The 15,589-nt window shown below is 34.9% G+C and overlaps 1 protein-coding gene and 2 long non-coding RNA genes across 5 annotated transcripts in view; all 3 read right to left on the reverse strand.

Annotated features, from left to right (window-relative positions):
- Positions 1-7: 7 nt before the first annotated feature.
- LOC126379223 (synaptotagmin-7) overlaps positions 8-15,589 on the reverse strand; it is a 113,231-nt gene continuing 97,649 nt past the window's right edge. For all 3 annotated transcript variants that reach the window (XM_050027914.1, XM_050027913.1, XM_050027915.1), the window contains 2 exons: positions 8,037-8,249; positions 8-6,940 (listed from right to left, as the gene is read on the reverse strand). In XM_050027914.1, the coding sequence (XP_049883871.1) occupies positions 6,840-6,940; positions 8,037-8,249 (314 nt within the window). In that variant the 3' untranslated portion in view covers positions 8-6,839. The remainder of the gene's footprint in view (positions 6,941-8,036; positions 8,250-15,589) is intronic.
- On the reverse strand, positions 9,040-10,211 carry LOC126379319 (uncharacterized). The gene is made up of 3 exons (XR_007568312.1): positions 9,916-10,211; positions 9,759-9,844; positions 9,040-9,668 (listed from the first exon to the last, which is right to left on the reverse strand). It is a non-coding gene; the product is annotated as an uncharacterized LOC126379319 (long non-coding RNA).
- On the reverse strand, positions 12,494-13,833 carry LOC126379318 (uncharacterized). The gene is made up of 3 exons (XR_007568311.1): positions 13,540-13,833; positions 13,383-13,468; positions 12,494-13,292 (listed from the first exon to the last, which is right to left on the reverse strand). It is a non-coding gene; the product is annotated as an uncharacterized LOC126379318 (long non-coding RNA).

Raw genomic sequence — 15,589 nt, forward strand, 5'->3', positions numbered from 1 at the left:
AGCAAAATTAACTCAATACTTTTATTCAGGAATAATGAATCTCATATAATAAATACACAATATATATTATATTACGATCATTAACATTTTACAAACATACAGCTAAAACTAATTCATATTAAATAATTCGTGAAACGATTATACTATAAGTCCTTACAGATAAACTCATTTTGTCTGTCCTAGTCGTCATTCCTTCAGTTAGTGTGAGAAAGACAAATAATATTCAAGAGTTTATTACTTATAAGGACCTGTGTGAGCCAGGTCACATTTTAGACTACGTAAATTCAATTAAAAAAAGAAAAGTGACATTGCCTGTATACATTCTTTATCTGTCAGAAAAAAATGTTATTAGTTGTGTTATTAATATTCAGTATTATACACATAAGTCAATATTATAATATTTTTGATCCATATTTAGTCGCAGAACGTCTGATTCGCAAAATGTTAAATGGTACCAAAACATTTGATACGCGATACGTTAAAAATCTCTTAGACACGCATAAAATTTTCTAAACAATATTTTTTTCTACGCCATTTTAATTTTCTGACAGATAAAAACGTGAGTTTTATTTTTAAACGAAATAGTCTATAAATATACGTTTGCAACTTCTCATCTACGTATAACTAACATTGATTACTTACAGTATCATAATGATATTACATAATACAATGTGATGATTTACACGAAAAAATATTATTACACCTGGAAAATATTTTTTTGAAGATCGGATATATTTTGTTTTTTTTTTCAACTTGTAAAGTATTTAGAGATGTTTTTTTGTAATATTTGATGTATTAAAACCATATTTAAAAATATTTTTCCGTATATTTCATCACATAAAGTTTTATACTTAGAACGTTATCATTCCTTTAAACCTATACGATAAAATATAATCAACTATATTGTTAAAATCACAATTTTCCTAATCGTAACATTTAATACATTTTTAATATTGCACAAAATAGACACCGAACGCTTATTATATGCGTTTTTGAGCCGATTTTTCAAGCTGTTAAAACAATGGCGGCTAAGAAGCTAATTTTGACAACATTTTGGGCCTGACTTCTAAGATAAGTAAGTACCTATATTTTGATATAAAGTTTTTAATCGATCATTTTACAAAAAAATAACAAATAGTCGATAGTTATCATCATTTGAAGTTACTTAATTTATTAAAAAAGAAAAAATGGAAAACATGATATCCAAGAATGTTTTTTTACGTGCCTTAAGCCCAAAATATTCCCAAAAAATAATGGTTTGATACAATGTGGGATTTGCTTATTTAAAAATATATATCATAAAGCTTTTCCTTATTCTACCAAGTTGAAATTACGATTAACTATACAATAATTAACTTAAATTAAGCAAAAAGCAACATTAACTTACTAAAAAGAAATATAATAATATAATAGAATATAGTTTACATTATTTATAGTATATTGTTCCTTGCGATGAGAGTTTAAAAGCTTAGGTTTATAGTAAAATCTGCTAATTTTGATCAAAATTGTTTAGTTAAAAATAATTTTCGTTTATGTATGCTGCGAAAAATATATTTTTTTAGTTATGAATATTTTTTCATGAAAATATATCTTCCTTGAAGTCATTTTGAAACTAAAATTTGATATGTTCTAGTGTCATTCATCACAATAATTCGGTTTAAAAAACTTATTTTTGTTAATCTATGAAATATTACAAATTAAAACGCGTCTTAAAATTATTGTAAGTGTTATTTACGGTGAAAATAAAAAAAAATCATACCATAATTTTTAATATATTTATTTGAAGACGTGCTTTTGCTTTGATTTGATAAAATATATATTTTCTTTTAATTTCACCGTAAAAGAATATTTTAAAATTATTTTTGCTTTTTAAAAACGGTTTCATTCGTTAAAATATTTTTAAAAGCAAAAAGAGGTAGTAGAATCGGAAGATAAAAATATTTTCGGAATTATTTTTCTTTTTAACTTATTTATCTATGAAAAAATCTCGTGAATTCAATCCTCGCGTGTCGCGTGTATATATTTTCTATTTTTATGTACATTTATAGAATAATTCCTCTCATTTTGACCTTTCATTTATACTTACAATATTTTTTAATTTTTAGCTCCCCTAACAATTCAAGGATATGCCTCGATTGTTTTTTATTCGCAAAATTATAAAGTAGATCCATTGTTTCTTAATACTACGTCTGATGAAGCATTAGCGGTACACTTAAAATAACATCCAAAATTTTATAGCAAAAATAATTTAAAAAGCACACCTCAGGATTTTTATCTAGCTAACCGATTTGGTCAAAATATTATTTGCATTCAAAATACGAGAGTCAAAAATATAGTTTTTAAATTGTTTTTCCATTTCCAAAAACTATTTTAAAACGCTTATTCTTAAATGGTACTAAGCCATTTTAATTAAGAACGCTACCATTAAGAGTAACTTATGCAACTTTGTATAACGGAAATCAAAATTACTTTGAAATAATAAAATAAATAACCTTTAGGACTATTAAGTTTTTCGTTTATAAATCGGATTAACAAGATCTATTTAAGTAAATTTCTGAATTTTTAAAAATCTGAAAAATTTGATTGATTAAAATTCTGAATTGTGTTATGAAATATAACGTATCTAGCACTTTAGTAACTTTAGGTCAGGAATTTTGTTTCCAAATGGGTCAAAACTTTGTTTTATTAAAGCCTAAAAATTACGTATTTTGTCAAGACTCAGTAACTTTTTTAAATACATAATAGTTTTCTGTAATAAGTATTGTGCTTAATGTCTGGCACTCCCATAAAGGGACATAAATTCGCTGTAAAGTCGAAACAAGTCCTAAAGGTTACCAGGTTAGTCCTGTGAGCTAGTAAAAAAACTGTTACGGCAAACGGTTACGAAATTATTGCGTGGTATCCATTATAAGCATGCTTTACGATTAACCAAACAGGTTCCTTCAAGTTTGACGCAACGTGTTACGAAAAAAGTCGAGTAAATGACATCAAGTTAAGGCGCTCAATATGTCTACCACTCAGACTAAAAAAAGAGATAAACCGATTGCATTTAATGTGCGAGAAGCCAAAAGGAATACGAAACAGTAAATAACGGTTTTATGCCTTTTTGTCAGTATAATATGTTGGTGAAATTGAATTGGCTTCTGTGGTGCAACTGTTAGGTATTTTGATTAACAAGCTGCTTTTATTGACATGATTAATTGTAAATTTGCCGCAAAAGACACGACCAAGTAGGTCATACAAATAGGGATCACTAAGGTCCCTCGCTTGGTAAAAATTAAGACGACAGGCCTGAGGCTGCCCCGTGGGCGCAAACCTTGGCTCACGGAGTCATCTGCGAGGAGAAGTATGTTTGAATGATTAAACGATCTTAGTGTGCCGATAGCGATAAGCGCTGAATGAGGAAAATCGTCAACCACGCTGGTGAGGTTGGGGTTCGGAAGGTAAAAACCTCAGGTAATACGGCTGAAAAACATAAGAGAAGAGATTTATATATTCAATGTGAAAACTATATCGTTTATCTAGAGAGAGATAAAACAGCTAACAATCAGCTTAGTAGCAGACACGTACTTTAATAATAACTTAGTTAAAAACATTTCGCAAAAAAGTTGATATAACTACGGATTATTCCTTTCGATACTTCCAAATTGTTAAATGTAATCGGTCTCGTCTCTTTTATTCTGAGGTCTACCAGCTAAAAACTATATCTTAAACTTCCTAACTTTTTTATCTTAATTTCTTGGCATTTCATCCTAAAATCGATTCTGAAGCTCGGTTATGGAAAATAAATTGTAAATATTTGGGTTTTTGGCTCAAATTATATTGGAATAATAATGATTATAAAAACTCTCCAAAATTTCTTGAAAACACCTGATATGTCCAGCTTTGAAACACATAATAGGTTCACTTGGGGTGTAAGAAATATGCTTCATCGAGTGATGTTCTTAATGCCTTTGTTACAAAAATATCGGCAAAGATTGGAAATCATCACACAATATGATAGCATGACATATTTCCAAACACATTATAACGCTCACGACTAGAGGAACATTTATCGCATGATGAACTAAGTACCCACATTTCATCCAGCTTTCTGGTGGACCAACATGAATGTGGTGAGCCGTATCGCCGTCTATATTGGTCGAGTCAACTGTGTCAGTGAAAACTACACCAGGTATCGAATCGGCGCTCCCCGTTTGAGAAGTAAGCCGGTTAAACATAGAACCACCGCGACTTAATTTCGAATTCGGCTCAATGTTTCGGCTCAGAAATAACTGTCACAATACTTTTTTAAAAAACACCCTTCTGAAGATGTACTCACTTGTCTTTTCAAAGCTCAATAGATTTTAATATTCAAAATAGTGATATGCAGAAGTTATTCCCTTTACTTGGCCAGGCTAAGTAGTGTGATTTTACAATCTGTGCATTTTTTTATAGTGATTCCATTATAATTTGAGCCATTCATACATATTACATATTATTATCTTGCAACTATTTTAAAACACCGATCGGACTAGTATCTAAAGACACACAACAAGCTACTTAGTGTATACTTTAAAATTGATAACTGTCTCTAGCTGGCAATTTTAAATATGGCCAATCTTACGTTACTTTTACCGCTATTTTGCAATATTATTGTACCTTTTATTTGGATTGGGAGCTACAAATGTATAGAACATTCTAGAATAGATGTGTGGATAATATATATCGAGTAGTAGGTAAAATAGTTTAAAAAGTTCAAATCAAAATTCTGCTGAAAGTATCTCAAAAAGGGGGAAAATATGGCAAAATAATGGTAAAAAAAATTATGTACGACTATTCGCAATGGGTACTATCAAATACGCTACGTTTTACTATAAAAAACCTTTTACAAATGTATACAATATTGAATTATCAAGGTTTTTTAATTTCAACATCAAATTCTACAATATGGATGTAAGCATCATAACATGTAACAACAAGCTGTTTTTATTAATCTATTTTTATACATACAAATCTATTGTTTAACAATATATCATTTAAAAAAAAATATAGTCCTATTCCTCCGCCGTGGATTTGAAAAATCATGCGTTTCTTTTCATTCTCGACTTGACATTTTTATTTTTTTTACACCACTCATCATCTAAAATTGACCGACCCATCCTATGTCTTAACTTTATAACATTTAATTTAGAATGTACGTACCTAATCCATTAATAAAAAAAAATATATAATCGCCATATTTGACATTTTTGACACTTTCAAAAATATTTTTTGTGTTATTGTGCTGTTAACATTTGGCAGTTTGTTTTATTACTTTTGTTTTTCATTACGAGATGTTTTATGATATAAAAAAAACTAATTTAATTGCATACTGAAATGTACGATATAAACTGCAACTTTATCTGTGGTGATGTATAAAACGATTTGATTTTTCGTTAAGTATACTTATAATAAAAGTTAAAAAAAAAATCCGATAACTTTTTAAGATTAAAACTCTTTCCAAAATATGTAAATTACTAATAAAAATACAAAATAAAAAAATAAAGGCTGATAAAAATTTCGCCGTTGTTAATAAAATTGCAGTTTACATTTTACCAGAAAAAGATTTAAATAACTTCAGTTTTGAGCAAAACGAACTAGCATGTTTCAATCAAAAATATTATAACTTGATAATATTAAAAAGTAAATATAATAACACTACAATGTTTGTGCGATGTGAACTCGACATTTTCTCGTAGATACATATTCTACTTTTTAACAATTAATTTTACATTTTACTAACAATTTTATTAAAATCTTAACATTGATGATACAACTTTTTTAAACGTCAATGATTTATAGAAGAGAAGAAGCTTCCGACTTAGGCTATCAAGAAAATATTTAAGTTTCATTTTATATAATATTACACATTTAAAAACAATACGTTTGAAAATATATAATATTTTTTGATAGCATAAGAAAGAAACCTTAAAATGCAGAGCAATGATTATTTTATTTGAAAATTCCAATTTCAGGAAGAATCACAATTTAATTTTTGCGCGAAGTTGGTACGTGCGTTTTTTAAACATTCAAAAATTACGTAAAAAATTATAAAAGTTATAATTGAACATATTTTGGGGATTTTAAAATGGGTCAAAAATTGTACTTAATAAAATTTTTAAAGTAGTAATTTTGGAATTAACATAAATAAAATATTAAAATGGTGCGCAGCGTCAGAGCAAGATAGTTTCAGACAAGAGATTCCATTTTTTTTTCTGTTCCTTTTTTGTTAACCACTCAGTCTTATGACGTTTTGTATTAACTTTTTTTGGTAATTTCCTTTTTTGGTTGACATCCATCACGTTTTAGGATACGACGTTAATTTTATTTCAAACATTAAAATAAAAACCCACCATTTTTGTTATTAAATAGACTTTCTCCGTGGAGATTGTTTTCAAATATGAAAAATACGTGCATCTATTTATTAATATAAAAAGATACTAAATAAAAAATACTGATTTAGATTCCAAATTAAGTTAGTCAAAATGATTTCTGATATTTCCTAAAATACAAAAAAAGTTAACACTGGGTAAAAAGGCCACATTAAAGCAACTCATCTAAACATCAATATTGGTATTTGTCATATTTTGATATTGCGCGCTTACTGCGCATAATTGAAATATCAAATTGCAGTATAGTTTATTTCGATGAATTGCTTCAATGCAGTCATTTTAGACCTCGAATTTTTGTAAAAAGATATCATCCTATTTCTTAGCATAACGGAAAAATAAAAAACCTTACAAACGCAAACTAAAACCAGGCTCCTAAATTGCAGTCATGTATCGGCTTGAAATTCCGTCGTACCCACAATGACCATCTTACTCCGGCTTGAGGCGGTGCCATTGCACGATGGTCTGCCGCGGCTTGGTGATCATGTCTTGCCAGTGTTTTGTCTCTGTCGCTCCCGAGCCATTCTTGCCTGTAAGTTGAGATAAAAACTAAGATTTTTTGTAAAAAACAAATATTATCTTTAGCGTTTCGTTCATCGTGGACTCCTTGATGTCTGTCGCCGTGAAGAAGGCAAATTGATTCAAAGCTAGAGTGGCATTTACGAGCGTGGACCTCCTTAATCAACATTTTCACTTACCCATCATATCCATCTTTGGAATTCGTATCAACAGTGGCTGCAAGTTGTCTTTGATTACTTGTGGCTCTGCCCACCCCATTAGGGATTACGGGCGTGAGTTTATGTATGTATGTATGTATGTATGTTCACTTACCATCAGGTGAGATTGTGGTTATTTTATATAATTAGCAACATAACGCAAACAGTTATTATATGCTTTGTAAGACCCACTGCTGAGCACAGGCCTCCCCTAAATCAACCGGACTGGGTATGGAGCATACTTCATCACGGTGCTCCACTGCGGGTAGGTGGAGGTATTTTTACGGTTAAAAACAGTCAAGCAGTCTCACCAGCAAGTATCACCTGAGTCTATTTTATACAGGATGTTAGTGACATCGTAACGAATACTGAGGGGGATGATTTAGACCATGATTCTGAGTTGATATCAAGTGGAATTTCTTGTCGGAAAATAGTGTTTTTTAATTATTTTCTGTTCCATACTTTTGCGACGGATAATTTCACTTGATATCAACCCAGAATCATGCTCTATATGATTCCTCAAAGTATTCGTTACGATATCACTAACACCCTATCTACTTGTATGGCTACTTGTATGGCTACTTGTACGTACTTGTACGGGGTGTAAGTGACATCATAACGAATACTGAGAGGGATCATTCAGCTCATTATTCTGCAGTTAATATCAAGTGGAATTTTCTGTCGCAAAAGTATAGAATTGCAAATAATTTAAAAATCTAAAAACGAACTAGAATTTTGCGACGGATAATTCCATTTGATATTAACTCAGAATCATGGTCTGAATCATTCCCCTCAGTATTCGTTACGATGTCACTAACACCTTTTATAAATACGTAGTTTAAACATAATACTAGTCTCTTCCTTCTTAATCAGTTTAATGGAGACGCTAAAGATCGAAAACCAGTCTCACCAGCAAGCAGTATCCTGCCGATGAGCTCGTTCCGGCCGATGTTGTCGAAGTCCATGACCTGGACGTCCAGGGAGCACTCGCGGATCTTCTCCCAGGGCACGTTGAAGGAGAAAGAATCGTTGAACACCGGATTCAGCGTGCACTTGAAGATGGCCGTCTTACGCTTCTCTATACGCTTGTCTCCGAACTGCAGCCACACCTTCACGTAGGGGTCTGGAATGTGGAGACAGTCAGGGTTTATTTATTTATTAGGATTAGGGTCATCATCATCATCAGCCCATTAACGTCCTCACTGCTGGGGCACGGGCCTTCCCTATGGATGGATAGGGAGATCGGACCTTAAACCATCACGCGGGCCCAGTGCGGATCGATGGTTATTAACGACTGCCAATGCAGCCGGGACCAACGGCTTAACGTGCCTTCCGAAGCACGGAGGAGCTCGAGATGAAAACTTTTTTTTTGGTCACCCATCCTATGACTGGCCTTTGCGAAAGTTGCTTAACTTCAACAATCGCAGACCGAGCGCGTTTACCGCTGCGCCACCGAGCTCCTCAAGCTCCGCAGGATTAGGGTTGCCATCCAAAAATTTGGAAAACAGGACAAGACTCGTGAAAACCCCGGATTTTAGAGTCCGAAAGCCGGAAATGTCAACAAGATCTTTTAAACATGTACAATGTAATAAAAAACAGTTGAAAATGACATAAATCACCTGTTTTATTCATTCATTATTTTAACAAAACAGAATCATATATTTTTTATAAATTGTTTATATGTATAAATCAGCTTTTTAATTCTTGAAATAAAAAAAATAAAATCAAAAGTGTTTTATTGCAATTGCACAGTCTGAAACGGAAGATTTTGAACTACCTTATAGGAAGGTAGGTAAAATAGAAACGGTGTTATGATAATACTGATATGTTTCAGAAAATTTATAAAGTGGTGTTTACCTGAAGGGCACAGCTAGATGTTATAGACCGGTGAGCATGAGACAAAGAAAACTCCCTTGAATTTGTACAATGTATATTTTTTAAATCTACAAATTTCATTAACCATAGGTAGGTCAAAAACCCTATGGAGGGAGACAGGTCGCGCTTTGGTCCGTCAGGTTAATTGTCACTCCGTAACAACCGTGGGATATCACTATATTTCAAAACACTGTCCGTACACCTGTAGGCACCTCACTTACTCGAGGACCTCCGACTATCAGGCCTACCTGAGGCGTTCCGGAATACCGTACAGGTGATGAGTTGAGGCCGGCTCAGGCCAGGGCGTGCTGGACGATGGCGGCGCAGCGGGCCAACTGTTACGCAGCTGGCGGGCTGCACGTCCACCGGTCAACCTCGCAGTCCTTCACCGGGCCTTATCCGGAGTGTTGACAAAAGGTGAGGCGCGGCACATCCACATGCGCGCCGCACAAAGGAAAGCTTCGACGTGCAAACAACCAAGGCAAGCTCCGCCGAAATGAAGCTTGAAATAACTTGCAAACGCAGAAGAAAACAGTAGCAATCTTCATTCACAAAATCATTGTTGAAATCATCTGATCCAATCATAAACTTCTTCTTAAATTAAAACTTGCAAAACGTTCGAAAATTAAAACGTTAAAACTTTAAAGAAAACAAAAAACAACCCCATCTGCAACAAGGAATGGCAATGATTAGCATGTGGTTCAGCTGACAGCGTGGCAAGGCAACTCACGAGTGTAAAACAAAGAAAATAACTTACAGGTTCATCCGGGATAGTTGGGCATCGCTCGGATGAAACCTAAACCCACCCACTGGACCTTCGGCGATGGGATTTCAGTGATGTTGCTGAAAACAAGGACCTCGAGGTTATCACAAAGTTGGTGCAAAAATATGCACGAAGAATTGCGAGGACTTACCATCTCGGTTAAGTTATTTATTTAAATCGAGACATCGGCTCTTGATGTCGCCGATAAATCGTGGCTTTAATTTGCCCACATTATTGTTACGGCAGTGGAGTCTCCGGCGCTCTCGCGACGTCCCCACTTTCCATAACCTGTCTCTCAGCTCAGCCAGCTGTCAGTCTGACACAAGAACCACGAACAAAGTTGCCAAACTAGAAAAAATCTACCAAACCATAAATTCGCCGAATCAACGACAACAATCGATCGACTTGTTTGATCCCAAAATTTAAACAATATAATTATAATATATCAAAAATAAATGTTGCAGATAATTTTAAAATAATAATTTAGAACAAAAGAAAATTATTAAAATGTTCGGGCCCATCGATAACCCTGCAGCGCCATCTGTGATTTCCTGCGGGTAAAATATAAAAACAATGTTATATCGTCAGAAACCACCAGATGTCGCTACAAGGCTCGTTGGTCCGAAATGCTTCGTTACAATACCCCCCTACCCACGAGAGGTTTCGAACTGGGTGAGAAACACGGCTGCCCTCAGCCATAGAGCCTGGAACGCACAACCAGTCTAATTTTAAAAAAACTGTCTCTAAAGACGAGACGACAAAACAATTCATAAAAAAAAAACGTAACGAAGCACAAACACCAACATCTAAACAGCACAACCCTAAGCACAACAATTACCCCGACCTGTTATTCATCACCATTCATTGATCACCTTTCACTTCTTTCATATAGTAGCACCCAGTATCCATTTCACTGGGTGTCACCCACATTCATACCCCTGATGAGCTGACGACTCTCATAGTGTCACTCGATACCCCAATTCTAAAGACAAAGACAAAAAACAAAACAACAGTTGCTAGAGGCTTATTTAAGGAGTCACTACCCGCTCCGTCGAAAAACAAAAAAAAATAGTCAACCTAATGAGGTTTCCTATTTAAATTTAATTTAAAATAATGGCTACCATAAAGCCTAAAAAATGTTGACACGGGCAACATGAATAAACTATTTTAAATAGTTGGCTATAATCGCCTATACAAAAAATATGGAACGCTAAAGTGGGCGTTCATAAAAACGCTGCGTTGCAGACGCTAGTGTGTATGGGCCTAATCAGCGCACCATAAACACACTAAAAAAAAACATTAAACATAAAACATCTATTGGTAAATGTACCTCGTTATTTTAAAATCAAAAGACTAATTAATAGTCTTTAACTACATAAAAAGATATGTGTTTGTTATAAATAGGTTGTTACTAGGTCCTAATGACACAAGTAACCCCAAAATTTTTTCTAAATGTTATTGAATGCTAACCATGAAAAGGAAAAATTCTCCAATGAGTGACCGCAAGCTTTAAGATTCCCATTCTGCTTCGATTGGATGTCCCTATCGACAGACTCCGTGCATACTACACGCTCAAGACGGTGATGAAGATGATTATACAAAGCCCTAGCACGCATAAGGCGATGACGTTCCCTAGACTTCACTGCAGTATCAATCTTTGCCTGCAGCTCCTTCAGCTTTTCGGTGATAATTGGGAATTCGGCCTGTGGCTTCCGCTCATCGTCCAGTATTTCATCCGGAGAGAAACCAGTGATCAACTCCCTAAGCTGCTTCTTCATTTTGAGAACAGTATCAGCTGGTGCTTCAGCACGAATACTCACTCCATAAACCAACTCATCACGGAGCAGTGATTGTAAACAAACAGTTTGGATATCCATGGTTGTGTCTTAGTTATAATTTCAAGTTTGAAAAGAGTTCTGAAGTTAACTAAGTAAATTTATATCAAAATGTACCCGTCTGCCTCCAAAACTTATTTTCTAGAATATGTACAATATTTTCATTAAATATAGACCAAATAAATGTTATTATTACACAACATCAATTCTTAGTTTATTCCTGTAAATAATTTTCAAAACAGTAAAAGAAACAACAGTGTTTTTTTTAAAATTAATTTTGTTTGTTTAAGGTTATGTCTACTTTTAATTGTTATTGTGAAGTTGTAATATATATTATTATGAATATGCAAAGATGGTAAAGTAAGTTTACTACCTACTGAATGTTACTCAATAAAGTTGTTATTGACAGACAGATTTATAATCATTTCAAAAAACCAAATAAAATGTTTGCCAAGCAGCGGCACAATTGTCTATTATGATGATGAATCAAAGTTACAATATATCAATTTCTAACCAATGTCCTGGTATAAATGTTATTAAAAACTACCTTTATATGTTTTAAGAAAGTGTTAATAATTGATTTTAAAAAGTAGATACCTACCTATATGTTCACAAATTTTAATTGTTGGATAAATATTAAAATGCAGAACTATATGAATATTTCTTATCCAAATTTTTAGCAAAAATAACTCAATACTGATCTAAAAAAATAACTAGTAAGCATCAAAAGATGTTCAAAATTGCTTTTAACCCCTAGTTTACCTATATAAAGGTTAAAAAAAAAAACACAAATGTAATTGTAAAAATGTCAATAAGCCCTAGACCATTTAGGTTATAAATTGGGTTTAAACTTAATGAACAAAATAAGTATTTAAGTTAGGTCTCTGTAGGAGGCCTAGAACCTTACTTATGCTAAGAAACAGACACAACTTAACCTAAGATGCAAACAAAACACAAACAATTCACACAAAATCCCATCACTTTTTAATTAAAAAAATACACTGTTTTCACAAAATTTATTCTTAAAGTTTATGCCAACACCACTTATATTCTAAAATGGTTGTACAGAGCGACAATTTCACCAAGAAGGGCGCCACTGAAACACTATTTTTACTATAATTCCAATAGAATGGAATTCAATTAAAGAGATGTGGGCCGTTAGGTAAAGTATCACTCTGTGACATGACCATAAGATATCACTAGGTTTTAAAATAACTTTCCGTCCTCCTTGTAGACACCTCACTTACTCGAGGACCTCCGACTATCAGGCCTACCTGAGGCGTTCCGGAATACCGTACAGGTGATGAGTTGAGGCCGGCTCAGGCCAGGGCGTGCTGGACGATGGCGGCGCAGCGGGCCAACTGTTACGCAGCTGGCGGGCTGCACGTCCACCGGTCAACCTCGCAGTCCTTCACCGGGCCTTATCCGGAGTGTTGACAAAAGGTGAGGCGCGGCACATCCACATGCGCGCCGCACAAAGGAAAGCTTCGACGTGCAAACAACCAAGGCAAGCTCCGCCGAAATGAAGCTTGAAATAACTTGCAAACGCAGAAGAAAACAGTAGCAATCTTCATTCACAAAATCATTGTTGAAATCATCTGATCCAATCATAAACTTCTTCTTAAATTAAAACTTGCAAAACGTTCGAAAATTAAAACGTTAAAACTTTAAAGAAAACAAAAAACAACCCCATCTGCAACAAGGAATGGCAATGATTAGCATGTGGTTCAGCTGACAGCGTGGCAAGGCAACTCACGAGTGTAAAACAAAGAAAATAACTTACAGGTTCATCCGGGATAGTTGGGCATCGCTCGGATGAAACCTAAACCCACCCACTGGACCTTCGGCGATGGGATTTCAGTGATGTTGCTGAAAACAAGGACCTCGAGGTTATCACAAAGTTGGTGCAAAAATATGCACGAAGAATTGCGAGGACTTACCATCTCGGTTAAGTTATTTATTTAAATCGAGACATCGGCTCTTGATGTCGCCGATAAATCGTGGCTTTAATTTGCCCACATTATTGTTACGGCAGTGGAGTCTCCGGCGCTCTCGCGACGTCCCCACTTTCCATAACCTGTCTCTCAGCTCAGCCAGCTGTCAGTCTGACACAAGAACCACGAACAAAGTTGCCAAACTAGAAAAAATCTACCAAACCATAAATTCGCCGAATCAACGACAACAATCGATCGACTTGTTTGATCCCAAAATTTAAACAATATAATTATAATATATCAAAAATAAATGTTGCAGATAATTTTAAAATAATAATTTAGAACAAAAGAAAATTATTAAAATGTTCGGGCCCATCGATAACCCTGCAGCGCCATCTGTGATTTCCTGCGGGTAAAATATAAAAACAATGTTATATCGTCAGAAACCACCAGATGTCGCTACAAGGCTCGTTGGTCCGAAATGCTTCGTTACAAGTCCAAAAAAAAGATGTCATAGTTAGTTAAAAAACAAAACCTCAAGAATTGAATTGAATTATTAAAATATTAAACAAAAACATATAAATATACTTGGTTGTGAATATACTTGGTTCGTCGGTTGACCGCGGTGTGCGTGCGAGCATAGTGCGTGCCTCGCGCGGCCCAAATTTTTTAAAACCCGGTCTACAAATGAAACTTTCCCGGACGCTCCCCGGATGCCCTCTAAACTAGGACAAATCCAGGGAAACCCGGACGAATAGCAGCCCTAATTAGGCAAAAAATTTAATTCATATACTTAGGAATAGTTCCGGTATTTGCCAATTGGCAATTGTAACAATAAAATATGGAATTTGTCGGATATTTTATTTATTTATTTATTCAGAAAATATACACTGCAGGCATTAACTACTTGGCCGGACAAATAGCATGTCAAATAGCAGATAGGAGTATATTTGAAAAACACAATGGAGAAGAATCCCGTCAAAGATATAGAATTTCTAAGGAATCGGCTGAAAACTAATAAAATGAATTTCCTGATTAAAAGCCTGAGTGGGGATTCGTACCCGTGACCATACGATAAAAAACAGTCTTGAAAGTGAAAGCAACAGTCAGCAAAATGAAATACGTAAAAAGAAAAATTGTCACCAAACTAAACAATGTCGACGCGCAAACTTTCCTCAAGATTAAATTTCAACGAAAAATGACTCCCAAAAGGGAAATGACTCCCAAAAGCTGGAAAAGTCGTAGCAATTACTCAGGACGATGAAGTTCCTGTTGCTCTCCTAATTGGGACAGGATACCATCTTGATTTATAGTCTTGAGACTGGATAGCGAGCTTGGGACAGAGGCGGATTTCGTTTATAGGAATCCCGGGTTTCCGATGTCTTCAATTTAAGTGGTAGACAGCGGAATTAAGATTTTTTTTTTATGTGACTTATTTTAGATTTGCCGCAGATGGCATTAACTACTTAGCCAGACAAATGGGGAGCGCTGAAGGCTCTCACCCGGTACAACGTTTAAGACAATAGGCTTGAGAGTGCCCAGTTGGGCGCGAACCTGGGCTTAGGGCGTCGTCTGAGAGGAAAAATATTTGTAAGAATTAATCGACCCTAGTGGGTCGATAGCGATGAGCGCTGAATGAGGGAAATCGTCGACCACGCCGGCGGGATCGATATCGGGGTTTTGAAGTGTTTGGTGTCGCGAGCAGATTGGCCGCCTCTATGGCTAGAGTGATTGGGTCGTCAGGATCGTATATTACGTCCTAACCTAAGCGGGAAATAAAATTATTGAGTTGCGTTGAGAATAACATAAGAGCAAAGGCCTTCCCTCAATGCTGCTCTACTGCAGGTTTATGGAGGTGCTTTTTACGGCTAATAGCCGGGACTAACGGGTTAACGTGCCTTCAGCACGGAATCATATGCCGTTTTCGGGCAATCAGGTGATTCAAGCCTACATGTCCTTACCAAACAAAGGACAGTCTCTCAAAGTGATTTCACCAATGTCCCCATCAGGGATCGAACCCGGGCCTTCAGATTGGGAGCCTAAGCTTTAACGACGG

Source organism: Pectinophora gossypiella, chromosome 28 (assembly GCF_024362695.1).
Source record: "Pectinophora gossypiella chromosome 28, ilPecGoss1.1, whole genome shotgun sequence".
NCBI classification, from domain to species: Eukaryota; Metazoa; Arthropoda; class Insecta; order Lepidoptera; family Gelechiidae; genus Pectinophora; species Pectinophora gossypiella.